The following is a 12,669-nucleotide window of genomic DNA, read 5'->3' on the forward strand; positions in this document are numbered from 1 at the left end:
GGTCTGATGCGCTCAGTGACGTCACTCCACGTAGTTCCCCTGCTCCCGCTGTGGCTTTGCTCAGCACGTAGGTGATAGAGTCCAATAATTCTCTGTTAAATCATCACTCATTGTCGGGTCCTACAGACCTTTGCACTGTCGCCCACAACTGCTTCTCACAGGCTTCAATATCTTTATTGTTGTTTTTAACATGATTTTCAAATAAAGATGTTCGTTTTTGTTTTTATTAATTGAAATATTAAAAAATAGATTTGATTTACAATTCATTTTGAAGTTTTTTTTCTCTCCCTGCTTGTGTAGGTTGCCGCTGGGCACTCTGGTTTCCTCCCACGGTCTAAAAATGTACAGCTGGCTGCCTCTCAGCTCAAGAAGCTGGGATAGACAACTGGGGGTGAATAAATACAAAATACAAATACAAATAAAAGTGAGACGACCAGAGACTCGTGTCAACCCGACAAGTGCTTCAAACATGCTTTTATGTAAAAGTTGAATTTATTGGTTTTTGATCCAACAAAAGTGAAATAAATAGGAATAAGTTATTAAAATAGGTCTAATAAATATGCAAAAATAGAAAACGATAAATAACTGCCAAACCCAAGGCAGGTTTCTTAGGCTTCAGTCATCACTTGGACTCATGCAGTTTCTTCAGGAAGTTGATGTAGTGCTGGAACGGCTTGTACGGGTATTCGATGGTGTACAGTTCAAAGCTGCAGTTGTGGTTCTCCTGGAAGAGGACAGCAAGTGTTGGAGCTGAACTCCACTGGCCTCAGCCACTTGTTGACTGACCTGTTGGTGCTCTCGCATCAGGTCCTGGATGTTCCCTTCCACTTCAACCAAGAGGTTTTCCTCGGCGCTCAGCGTTACGTTCGTCAGAATGTCCTTCAGCTGTCTCATGCCGTCATACACGCAGTAAGACTGTGGTCATGGCAGACACTCAGCAAACAGGGCCACTTTTCTTTGCAGAAAACTACTTTGACTTACTGGGTTGTTCATGGTGTCATTTGTTGGTCTCCTCACTGTGGCGGTCTGTGTGGACACATGGTGAAGATAGTTCAGATTTGAGCTCGCCCAAAGTGACACTATAATGCTCATGTTTGGTCCAATTTCTCATCACCATTTGCATGTCAACTTCCTGTCTGGTTATTCTTGCACTTCACACATTCAACCTTTCCTGTAAACCTTTTCAGATTGCTGTACTTACAGAGAAGGTGAGTTTCTTGGCTCTGTAGAGGTTGTTCAAGCGGCCCAGTCTGCCCATGATCTCCCCGGTCAAGTTTAGATCTTGAGTGTACGGTGCAGCAGCGCTGAGATGCAACAGGAAAAGAAGAGCAAAACACTTCATCATACTGCCAGTCTTTCTCTCCCTCCTCTCTCTCCCTCCCTCTCTCTCTGTGTTTCTCAAGTGTGATGTGATCGACCATTATTTTTATAGCCTGAGACACCTATCTTGTGAAGTATCATTTCCTGTGAGACAAAGTTGGATTTTTTTGGTTTCATGCCGCGTAACTGGATATTAGCAGGCGTTTTATTTTAGCAACTAACCCAACAATCAGGTAGCCTGGAGCAAGTATTTCATTATGCTGTGCTCTGATATTACTGTAGTATTGATGGGTATTTCATTTTCTCATTTATAGTCATAATTACTGTCAGCTGTCAGAGAGATATTAACCATACATTATTATGCATGACTTATAATGATAATGATAATTGTTTATTTTTTCAGGCCTATGTAGAATTTAGTATGTGGAAAAACAAACAACACACACAATATTAGGTCGTAGCAGATATATTTAATATAATAACAGAGCTTGTGTGAATGAGAGTGACACTGTTGCAGTGCGTGATGACACTGGTATCTTGCTGTTGAGGTTACCTTTTACGAAAGGAAGTTATGTATGACTAGATTTGACATCATTTCATTTAATGTTATTGCAAATGAAGGCAAAGCTACTGATAAACTCATGGCCTAACACCAGGTATTTCATTAAACTACACGTAAAAAAAGAGAAATGCATGTTGTATTCACTCCTTTACAGTCGAGAGTCGGGATGAATGATAAAGCACGTGACCGGGAGCGAGACTGAAACATGTCTGTGTCAGGTGTGCTGGATGATGAAGGATTTGTTGATCCATCGATCATTCCATGATACAAGTGATCAGCATGCGAGACTCTGGACATCAAGATGGACCTCGACCTGCCTTTTTGACGCCTCAGATCCGGTTAATGATAAGAGGACTGCTTCAGGCAATTTTGGTTTGGGATTCAAATAAATCATTCATTCATTTCAGGAAATTAATTTGAATTACTCGGCAGTTTCTGTCGCACTGTCGATGAAACTGACCTAAATTTCAGAGTTTATTTTTAGTCGTCACATGACAAAGGTCTGTCGAGCATGTTATAGTGACATCACTGAAGGGTATTTCTGCCGAGACCATGAGAGGGGAAATCTTTTGTGTGCGGGGGCACGTTCAGAAGCCTGGGTTGATTGTTACAGTCATTTGAGGTGAACACATGAACAGACAGGCGCCCTAAACAGGGGAAGCGGTGTCCACTCGCCCCTGCCTCAGACACCTGCTGCTGACACCTTTTATTTGGGTGAAATTCTGCATGAATGGAGACTCATATTCTTGGCTGGTCAGAAGACAACTTGCATTCTAACCTTTCCTGTTGTTTCTCTCAAGCTGACCCAGGTTCACAGATCCAGATTGTCGTATCTGATATTGAACATTTCTGCAACTCAAATTCTCCCACGCAATTTATTTTTCCACTAGATTGGTTTTCCATTGCATTGATTGCATTTTCGACTTGACTCACTGGCTCACTTTTCGCACTGATATTTATCGGTGACTTCAGCGGTTGGAGGTAAAGAAAGTTTGCCGCTCCGACCGCCAGCGTTGAGGCTGAGCTCTGCTGCGATGTTCCATCATGTCATGAGGTGTTTTTCTAATCTCTCCAAGATATGGTGAAAAAAGACGCCGTCACACTCCATCGACAACCAGCTGTCCAGAACGGAATGTTTTTCCCTTCCAAACTCGCCCACCTTGAAGGCTTGAGAGACATTCCACAGCCAGAATGGAGGACTTTCATCCTCAACTCGTTTCACACCTCAGCTTTAGTTTGATAAGCCCCTCGCTGCTAAATTAAGACTCAAAACCCCAAGAGAACATCGCCACCTCCAGGTTCAGGTCGGGAAGGCTCCACAGTCCCTGAAAATGGCGTCAGAAGTAGGATTGCTGAGTGATTCCACGTGTACACAGTTTATTGGATCTGTCGGAATTGATTGTCCTTTGATGTCGATCTGTGGATGTTGTTGCTTTAAAGACTGATGGAGTGTGTTTCATGTAGGACCCTGAGTAGGTGCCTCGCCCAGTTACCGCTCATTTGCACCTTTAAGGTGTCAACGTCCTTTACTTGGAATGGACAGGAAACCTTAGGCCCAAGAAGCACATCTGACTCAGCAGGTCAGCCTCTTGAACATCAGCCCTTTCCTTTAAACGCCTTCAGCGTGATGGTCAGGCCTCCTTCATCACACACCTGAAACTCCTCCAGCGAGTCGTCCTGAAGCAGCTCCAGGTCTGAGGCTTCTGCTTCATCATGTGACTCGTCTTCCTCAAAATCATCAGGATAGTCATGTTGCGTAACCTCGGTGGATTCTGAAAACAAGAAACACGTTTCGATTTTAAACAAAGTGCTTACAAACACTGTTTTTTTTGTGTTACCTCACATCTCATAATTAGAATTCCCCGTGAGCATGAACCCTCATCCACCCAGATCATGATGTAGTGATACCAGTGAGTCACCAGAACCACCAAGGTGGGACTTTAAATATAGAACCATGAGTGACGGGAAGCTATAGTTTGAGGAACTTCAGCGCCTCTACTTTGGGTTGTTGAAGTCATTTCAGGTCAAAGCTCAACCTGTTAATAGTCAATTCAAATTCTCTTGCGTATGGTGCTGCCTCACGAGGCGCACTTCTCTTTTAGAGACGCCATGTTGTCCGTTTCTGTGAATGACCACGTTGCATCAGGGCTGACTTTCACTCTTTGCGGCTCATGATGCTAGACGTCTCAAGTCTAGTTCAGCTCACACCATCTGAACGTCCAGAAGTCATGGTGGCAGCAGTTTGTTATTGTGAGGATGGAAAATTGATCAAAGCAGTTTGCCTGTCGCTGCTGTTTGTCATGGATTTCATTGAAAAGTAATTAAAAAAAATAAAACCTAAATAGTTGTAGTTCTAAAAGGGTCCACGCGTCTGTGTAACTGGCTCTTATGAGTACTGAAAACGTGAAGGTTACCCTGGCACTGGCACATTTGCCGCTCAGGAATCCCCGAGCTCTCGTCTTCATCAAAGTCTTCTGGATAAAGACAGTCACTGCAGGCGTCTTCCTCCATGCTCCCGCCCTCCTCTTCCTCACTGAAGCCGGCTTCCATCATGTGCTCGGCTACAGTTCCATTTTGCAAGTGCTGCTGAACACAAGCGAAGCTGAGCACAGCAGCGGCGCTCGGCCTCTCGGCAGGCTCCAGATGAAGCAAGCTCTGGATCAAACAGGCCACGTGGTGGGAATAAGCTCCTGGCACAGGCTGGTACTCTCCTCTGGTGATCTTGCAGAAGAGACTGAGGAGGTTGCTGGCAGCGAAGGGCGGTCTGAGGGAGCACAGCTCGTACAGCAGACAGCCCAGGGCCCACAGGTCCGACTTGGCGCTGTATGGGACGTCCTGACACAGCTCCGGGCTCAGGTAGCTAGGTGTTCCAACACAGCTGGAGGCCAAGTCCATGGTGCTGCTCATCACTCTGGAGATCCCAAAGTCTCCCAACTTCACCACCCCCTGCTTGGTTATCAGCACGTTTGAAGTCTTGATGTCTCTGTGGAGTATGTTCAGGGAGTGGATGTGACGGACAGCGAGGGCCACCTGCGCGAACCAGCCCATCACCGTGCCCTGAGGGAGGAACCTGTCTGGCTTCCTCTCTTTCACTTGGTCATCCAGCGACCCGCCGTCCATGTAGTCCATGACCAGGTAAACAAATCCGTCTCCACGGTCCACCATGGTGTCGCTGCACTGCACGACGTGAGGATGCTTCACCCTCCTGATGATCTCTGCCTCCTGCAGGGCAGCGTTGAGCGTTCCTGCGCTGGCCCCCGGAGGAAGGCTGATCCTCTTCACCGCGTGCAGACTCTGCAGCCCAGTGTGCCTCATCAGAAACACGTCTGCCGCTGAGCCCCGGCCCAAGCACGCGACACGCTCGTACCGCTCCATTGTCTGAAGCAGAGAACCGAGTCAAGGCCCTTCTGGGCTTTGTGTACCCTCTTGTTGCTACGGCAACCGGTTGTTGGGCCTGAAATTGGAGAAGGGCATTTCCTCAGTGTTCAATTGTCTTGATGAAGTGGCTTTATCTGTTTCAAAACTCTAAATTACGATTTCAAATTCACATCTTCTGCTTTGTCTGAAGGAAGGACAAAACAATAAACTTATTAAATGGTTGATTTAAATATATATATTTTTTTTATTCTAAAAACCAAAACAGCAAACACCAACTGTCCCGTTCCGAGGAAATCGAACTTCAGAAAAGCGTGCGGTCGGAAATCTTTTGCATTGCTCTTCCGACTCTAGTGACTCATGTTGAACACGCGTCGGCAGCTCCGTTCGTTTGACCGCAAACCTCGCGAGAGTAACAGCGGTGCCGTCTGCGCAGCTCTACTGCGCAGCCTACCCCAGCACACCCGACAGCCCGTAAACATTTTTAACGGACAAGTTTCTTCATTATTAATCTATATTCGCCAAAGAATGCCTCCGAAGAATAAAGGCGGCAAAGGTGGCAAAGGTAGTTAATCTCTCTGTGCGCACAAATCGTTTGTTGAAGTGGCCGCGTGAGGTAGCGAAGACACGTTTGTGACATGAGCCTTGTTGTTGTTTAGTGGTCGGTACTGTGTGTGGCTGTTCCAGGAGCTGCTGCTTCCGGGGCTGCTGAGGCGGACAAGAAGGAAAAAGCGCCGAAAGGCGGCACGTCGGTGAAGGTACAGAGCGGAGCCTGAGCTTATGGACGGAGCACATGCGGCTCATCGTTCGAATTGTAAATGATTGACGTGTGAAACACATTGGTACTCAGTGTAGTGGAGGTTTCTTTATCCACTGTTTGTCCAGGCCCCGCTTGCTTTCTCTGTCTGTGTCCGCCCTGGACATTTTTGCGTCCTACTATCATGAATAAATAAGTCAGGACCACACATTTAAGACCTGAAACTAAACGCAGTTATAGTTGTTACACTCGTTTGTCATCGTTTATCTCCATTCACAACAGTGTGTTTCAGCATGGCTTAAGCACCTGCCAGAGTCATTTGACTGTTCATTTCAATTTTCCCAGGTGCGCCACATCCTCTGCGAGAAACATGGAAAATGCATGGAGGCCATGGAGAAGTTGAAGGCTGGAGTTCGGTTCAGTGAAGTGGCCACACAGTACAGCGAAGACAAAGCAAGACAAGGGGTACGCGAACTGCTGGTCACGCAGGGTCTATTTGCACTGGGTTGGGCAGGATCCTAGAAACTTGTCGATCAAACTTGGATTGTGAAGTTTGTAATGCAATGTTACATTTCATTGTTCTTTTCAATGAGATTGTGATCTTTAAAGTCTGTTTAGCTTTGTTGTGGCGCAAAGTCCATCAGTGACGTGTCGATCATGTTCTGTTAACTTGCACTGAAACTGGTCTTCAAGGTATTGCTGACTCATGTTAACATAGTAAGTCATTTTATGCTGCTTCACTGGAACCATCTATAAGCAGTGGTTACAGCCAGATGTGCTAGTTCTGTAATGTTCTGTTAGTCAGAGGAGTGTTGCCAACCACAGTGTGGAGCTTGTTGCTCATGTCACACCCACAAGCCGTCTCTTCTCTAGCACCTCCTACATCAGCTGTGAAATTGAATTACTCTTCTGCCCATTGGTTTCCTGGTGACGACATGGTGTGTTTGCTGACAGGGTGACCTTGGCTGGATGACACGAGGGTCAATGGTGGGGCCTTTCCAGGACGCTGCGTTTGCTCTACCTGTCAGTTCCATGGACAAACCGGTCTACACAGACCCCCCGGTGAAGACCAAATTTGGGTATCACATCATTATGGTGGAGGGAAAAAAGTGACCGAACCATACAGTGATTTTTCCATCACGTCACACGCCGTCTCTACATTCTGCCCGAGAAAAGCGGAAAGCCCTGTCTGAGGAATAATCTTCACCAGAGTGGTGGGTTTGGTGAAATTAATGATCTGATATTCAATTCACTGGAAATACCCAGCTGAAAATAAACTCTTTTTCATGTTTGACGTCATCCGATTCCTGTGAGCCTTTTGTTGAGTGAATTTTGACATTTTCCTTATTGCATAGTGAGTCACGTCTATGTTTGTACCCTCCATTTTCTCTCATACTTGAACCAGGCTTTTAAACCAGTAACACAAAATAGTAATATTAAATATTATATTACGAATAATGTTAAATAGAAATGTTAAATGTAAGTAATTAAATAAACATAAAATGTGTTCTAGTTTAGATGAATATCATTTTTTAATCATGCTATATTATCACATGAGTTTCATTTTATTTTAATTAATTTGTCAAACTGGTCAGTAATAATTACAAACCTGAGGAAATGTCTTCATCGTCTCAAACCTTTTAATCATATTGCACATCTTCAATGACTAAAACGGGTGACAGAAATAACTACCAAATAAAATACTACCTATGTCCCCCATTCAAATGAATGCCTAACGGTTTGCAGCATTTGAGCTATTTTAATTTAAGAAATTGATGTCTAAATTCATGTTGGTCGTCCATCTTATATCAGCGTTTGAAATAAACGGATGGAACTGTAGACCGACATAGTGCAGTACTGCAATATCACCACTCGGGGTTGCTACAAACAACACAACCGTTGCTCTGAATAATAGCTGTATAAGTTCTGTGAAAACGTTGCTTACTAAGTTTAGGATTTTAAATCTAAAGGTGAGAAAACTTGATAGCTGCTTTTGGCATTTAGGTTTCAGCCTACTGTAATGGAGAAATGAATCGTCATTTTGTTCCGTTATTTGATGGCGGTCGGTTTTGTTCAATTCCGGCTCAATCTGTTAATTCAGATATATAGTTTGTTATTGATATACACTGATGTTTGTGACTTTGAGTGTGTTTAGTGTTATCCAAAACACGTTTATGTTCAAGTGTCAGGTGTTAGAATTCCCACACTCATTTTGACCTCAAGTGGGAGCGTGTCACTTCCCCGCCGCCAGGTGGCAGTAGTCCACAGAGCCGCCGACTGCTGTTATCAGGAAAAGACGCTCGCTGATTCACTGGCGAGTTAAGATGGCGGCGCCAGAGGAGCCAGAATTATCCCAAGCGCAGACGGAAAAACTCCTCCAGTTTCAGGTAGCCAGCCCTCGTTCAGCTTGTGTCGCGTGTCTCCTCTTGTTTCGACTGCTTGTACGTCTGTGTGTGGGCCGAGAACCGCGTCGTCAGATGCCAAAGCTTGTTTTCAGGGGCTTTTTGCTCAGTCAACTTCGCTGTGGCCAACTTGAGTTAGCAGCGGAAGCTAACGTTGCTCAGCTAATGTAGCTGACTTCCAGGACCAACGGGCGCATTTAGAATGCTTCATCTCAAGACGTCTATTCGGCGAAGTCACAATTGAACGGGTAGTTTGTGAGAAGTGAAGTTTTAAGCGTACATGTGTACCGACGGCTGGATCGGCTCACCCGGTCTCTCTTCCAACTGAGTTACTAGCGTTAGCACTTCAGGTGGAGCTGTCACAAGTTTACACGTTCTCACGTCATCGAAATTTGATCGAAAGTTGACCAACAGTCGCATTAACGCCATCCGCTTGATGAAGTGTGCGAATGTCATGATGGACGGTACATGCCGACGCCACACCGAGCTGCGCTTGGAAAGCTGCTTACTTCCAGCTCGTGTGAGCCACAACACTCACCGACAGATCAGTTCACAAAATGTGTTGGGGAGTGAAACACCGAGGAAGAAGGAGGTGGTCTGTTACGTTTCCAAACGGTTTCACTTTCATTAGTATAGACACGAGGATGAAAACTGTTGTCATGAAATCAAACATTTCTCAGTCCAGTGTTTTGACTCGCTGATCACCTTGTCTCTGGCTTCATGGCTGTCCTTCCTAGATGAAGACGTTCACACGACAGGGGACGCAATACTTCACTGCTGGTTTTTCATATTTCATTTTAAGTTCTCATGGTGACAGTATCGACTTCATCGTACTGATGATGTACTTCATCTGCTGATTGGTTTTAATATTGGGAAGATTTGTGTCTGCCTGAGTCTAATCCACACACACACACACACACACACACACACACACACACACACACACACGATACGGTCGACCAGAATAACTCAGTTGGGACCGTGTTTAAACCCAGGTGTTTGCAGTCACCTGGGATCACTGTTAATACTTGGTGGAGGTTTGCGTTCTCTGTGTGCGTCTCTAGTTTTTCCTCCTGTTGCCAGCCTCACACAAAGTTTCCTCTGTTTCTGTGCCTGCAGGACCTCACTGGTTTGGAATCCATGGACCAATGTCGTCGCACGTTAGAGCAACATAACTGGAACATCGAGGTAGCGTCTCAGTCTATGTTGCACGTCAACTGTTCCTGATCACGTGGTGTGTTCGCTTGGCTCCAGGCTGCAGTGCAGGACAGACTGAATGAGCAGGAGGGTGTCCCCAGCGTGTTTAACCCCCCTCCATCCAGACCACTGCAGGTCAACACAGCTGACCACAGAGTTTATAGTTACATTGTCTCCAGGCCTCAGCCCAGGGTGAGTTCGATGGTCTCCGCCTGTGAGGTGACCCCACCGTGCTGATGGTTTGGCTTTCTCTCCAGGGCTTGCTAGGATGGAGTTACTACTTGATTATGCTGCCCTTCCGATTCACCTATTACACTATTTTGGACATATTCAGGTGCGTTGACCACATTCCTTTCATTCGGCGCTGATGTGAAAGTCGGCTGTTTGAGATTGTGTTTTCATGTCTTGAAGATTTGCGCTGCGGTTCATCCGGCCAGACCCTCGCGGACGCGTCACCGACCCTGTCGGAGATGTTGTGTCTTTTATTCAGAATTTTGAGGAGACTTACGGTCGGGCGCACCCAGTGTTTTACCAGGGAACATACAGCCAGGTGAGTCACGGGTTGGTGGGACAAGGGTTGGCAATCCATCCCGTCCCGTCCACCTGTCCGTCCACCCATCCATCCACCCATACATACAACATACAATCGATTTGCCTTTTGGCTCAGCTCTCTCTTACACACAATAGTGCAGTAGAGCGACTGCAATATCGCCCTGCTGAGCTGATTCCCTGACCAATTTCCAACTCCCTCACTCGAGAGCAAGACGTTTGAGTTCCTAGCTTGTGTAATGTGACGCGCACGGAACAGATTTTCAAACACAGAATCATGAACATGACACAAAGGTGCAGCTAGAACACGGTGATTCTTATACAGCGATAAATCCTTTCCCTGAAAAAGCTTTTTTTTGTGGTTTTTTTTTTTTTTTTTTTTTTTTTCTCTTCTCTCTCCTCCCTGCCGGTGCCTCGACGACCCGGTGCTGTTTAGGCGCTGAACGATGCCAAGCGAGAGCTGCGCTTCCTGTTGGTGTACCTTCACGGAGACGACCACCAGGACACGGACCAGTTCTGCCGGTACCTTTCTTGCCATGGCCATGAGGAAAAGCCCAGCAGGGACATGTTTGCATTTGTGTTTGTCCACAGCTCCACCTTATGCACAGAAGAAGTCACCACCTTCCTCAACACACGGACTCTCTTCTGGGCCTGCTCCACCAGCCGGCCCGAAGGATACAGAGGTGTGCGGTCATTCAGAGGGTCTGCCAGGGGTCCTGATGTAACGTGGCTGCGGTGTCTTCCAGTGTCTCAGGCTCTGCGGGAGAACACCTACCCCTTCCTAGCCGTGATCATGCTGAAGGACCGCAAGATGACGGTGGTGGGCCGCCTGGAGGGCCTCATCCAGCCGGAGGACTTCATCAACCAGCTGCTCTTCATCATGGACGCCAACCAGCCATACCTGATGTCGGAGCGGCTGGAACGGTAGGTCAGCCGCCGGTGCTGGTGACCCCCGCCCGAGCCCACGTGCTGCCGTCTGCTGTCAGGGAGGAACGCAGCCAGACCCAGGTGCTGAGGCAGCAGCAGGACGAGGCCTACTTGGCCTCGCTGCGCGCCGACCAGGAGAAGGACCGCAAGAGGCGGGAGGAGCAGGAGCAGAAGAGGCAGGAGGAGGAGAAGGTCCGGCAGAGCGTCCTGGCCGAGGAGAGGAGACGGCGGGTCGGTGGCCGGGACACTTCCACTCGTCCTCCTGCCGCTTCTTTCCTTCACCTCACTCTGCTGTTTCTCAGACGCTAGAGGAAGAGAAGGAGCGCAAGTCTGAATGTCTACCACCGGAGCCTCCTGCCGACGACCCTGACAGCGTCAAGATCGTCTTCAAGCTGCCCAACGACTCGCGAGTGGAGCGGCGCTTCCTCTGCGGCCAGTCGCTCACTGTGAGTACGGCGCGGGGCGCTGGTGCATAGAGTCAGGCTTCTGTTCACTCCAGTTCAACGTTCATTTGCTTTTCAATGGTCTTGGTGGTGTTTTTAACAACCATTTGTTTTAATACAGAAAAACAAGATAAAAAGATAAATAAATAAAAATTAGAACTTTTTTTTTTTTTTAATTAATTAATTAAAAAAATATATATATATATTCGTGAGTGAACTCGTTCCTATTTTTCAAGGCCCCAGTGCCTCGGTTGACTGAAGTCCATTAAATGTGGAAGTGAGGTTGCATTGAAGCTGTAGTGGAGAGAGAGCGGGCACCAGGTGTCGCCATGTTGTCATGGCAGCAGCCGTGAGCAGAAGAGGCCTGTGACTGCAGCTCAGAACCGAGTCCTCCAGCTTGTCTTCTCTCCTCAGGTCATATACGACTTCCTGTTCTCCTTGAAAGAAAGTCCGGAGAAGTTCCAGATCATTACAAACTTTCCTCGCCGAGTGCTGCCCTGCCTCCCCACCGAAGAGCAGCCCAACCCTCCCACGCTAAAGGAGGCGGGACTCAGTCGCACCGAGGTCCTTTTTGTGCAGGACCTCACGGACGATTAAACGCACAGAGCTCGCTCTGTGTGGGATCACCTTCCTCTCTGGCCCCTCTCCTCCTCCTCCCCCGCCGTTGTCGCCAGGCCACGCTGCGCACAGGCATCGCTGAGACTTGAGTCCAACCCTGGAAGATGATGATCCGCCCCAGCAACCTCTCCATGTTCCCGCAGGGTTCCCACTCGCCCGGAGAGTCTCGGTTTTCTTTAGCTCCTGCCTTGATCTCCTCTGGGCAGCGATGGATGAAGTCGCCACCAGATGGCAGCACCGCAGTTCAACTGACGACTAACCAGGTCCAGATCAGTCCGGTTTATTTATTCGCACCTGCTGATGCGGCGTGTGTTTATTTTGTTTTCTTTTTTTTTAATTGTTTCAAGAGTTGGACTGAAAAGATTTAGTCTCTTTTTTTGCCTTAAGTTGAGTCTCTTCCATGACCATAACTCACAAACCTCCGATGGTTGACCAGAAGGGAACTTGGGGAACCCTGTTTTTTATCGAGCCATGATGTGTACGTTCATTAGATATTTAAAACCTGAAACTTATCCTTTA

General features: G+C 47.1%; 3 protein-coding genes across 3 annotated transcripts; 2 read left to right on the forward strand and 1 right to left on the reverse strand.

Moving 5' to 3' along the window:
• Positions 1-3,478: 3,478 nt before the first annotated feature.
• On the reverse strand, positions 3,479-5,260 carry nek12 (NIMA-related kinase 12). Its single transcript, XM_053878751.1, has 2 exons — positions 4,297-5,260; positions 3,479-3,654 (listed from the first exon to the last, which is right to left on the reverse strand). Exons 1-2 carry the CDS (start codon positions 5,255-5,257, stop codon positions 3,479-3,481), a joined length of 1,137 nt encoding a protein of 378 aa, XP_053734726.1. The 5' UTR covers positions 5,258-5,260.
• Positions 5,261-5,560: 300 nt separating this feature from the next.
• pin4 (protein (peptidylprolyl cis/trans isomerase) NIMA-interacting, 4 (parvulin)) lies at positions 5,561-7,307 on the forward strand. The gene is made up of 4 exons (XM_053878559.1): positions 5,561-5,822; positions 5,945-6,015; positions 6,360-6,479; positions 6,969-7,307. The coding sequence occupies exons 1-4, from the start codon at positions 5,618-5,620 to the stop codon at positions 7,125-7,127; spliced, it is 555 nt and encodes a 184-aa protein (XP_053734534.1). The 5' UTR covers positions 5,561-5,617; the 3' UTR covers positions 7,128-7,307.
• Positions 7,308-8,287: 980 nt separating this feature from the next.
• faf2 (Fas associated factor family member 2) lies at positions 8,288-12,560 on the forward strand. Its single transcript, XM_053879237.1, has 11 exons — positions 8,288-8,401; positions 9,536-9,604; positions 9,671-9,805; positions 9,871-9,947; positions 10,025-10,163; positions 10,599-10,684; positions 10,754-10,845; positions 10,909-11,086; positions 11,149-11,320; positions 11,392-11,535; positions 11,947-12,560. The coding sequence occupies exons 1-11, from the start codon at positions 8,339-8,341 to the stop codon at positions 12,127-12,129; spliced, it is 1,338 nt and encodes a 445-aa protein (XP_053735212.1). The 5' UTR covers positions 8,288-8,338; the 3' UTR covers positions 12,130-12,560.
• The last annotated feature ends 109 nt before the right edge of the window (positions 12,561-12,669 follow it).

Source organism: Synchiropus splendidus, chromosome 11 (genome assembly GCF_027744825.2).
Source record: "Synchiropus splendidus isolate RoL2022-P1 chromosome 11, RoL_Sspl_1.0, whole genome shotgun sequence".
Classification (NCBI taxonomy): Eukaryota; Metazoa; Chordata; class Actinopteri; order Syngnathiformes; family Callionymidae; genus Synchiropus; species Synchiropus splendidus.

Coding starts and splice junctions, on each gene's coding strand:
- pin4 (XM_053878559.1), top strand. CDS start 5,618: ATGTTGAACACGCGTCGGCAGCTCCGTTCGTTTGACCGCAAACCTCGC. Junction 5,823..5,944: donor AGGCGGCAAAGGTGGCAAAG/GTAGTTAATCTC, acceptor TGGCTGTTCCAG/GAGCTGCTGCTTCCGGGGCT. Junction 6,480..6,968: donor AAGACAAAGCAAGACAAGGG/GTACGCGAACTG, acceptor GTTTGCTGACAG/GGTGACCTTGGCTGGATGAC.
- nek12 (XM_053878751.1), bottom strand. CDS start 5,257: ATGGAGCGGTACGAGCGTGTCGCGTGCTTGGGCCGGGGCTCAGCGGCA. Junction 3,655..4,296: donor GCAAATGTGCCAGTGCCAGG/GTAACCTTCACG, acceptor TCTTGTTTTCAG/AATCCACCGAGGTTACGCAA.
- faf2 (XM_053879237.1), top strand. CDS start 8,339: ATGGCGGCGCCAGAGGAGCCAGAATTATCCCAAGCGCAGACGGAAAAA. Junction 10,685..10,753: donor GACACGGACCAGTTCTGCCG/GTACCTTTCTTG, acceptor GTTTGTCCACAG/CTCCACCTTATGCACAGAAG. Junction 11,321..11,391: donor CCGAGGAGAGGAGACGGCGG/GTCGGTGGCCGG, acceptor GCTGTTTCTCAG/ACGCTAGAGGAAGAGAAGGA.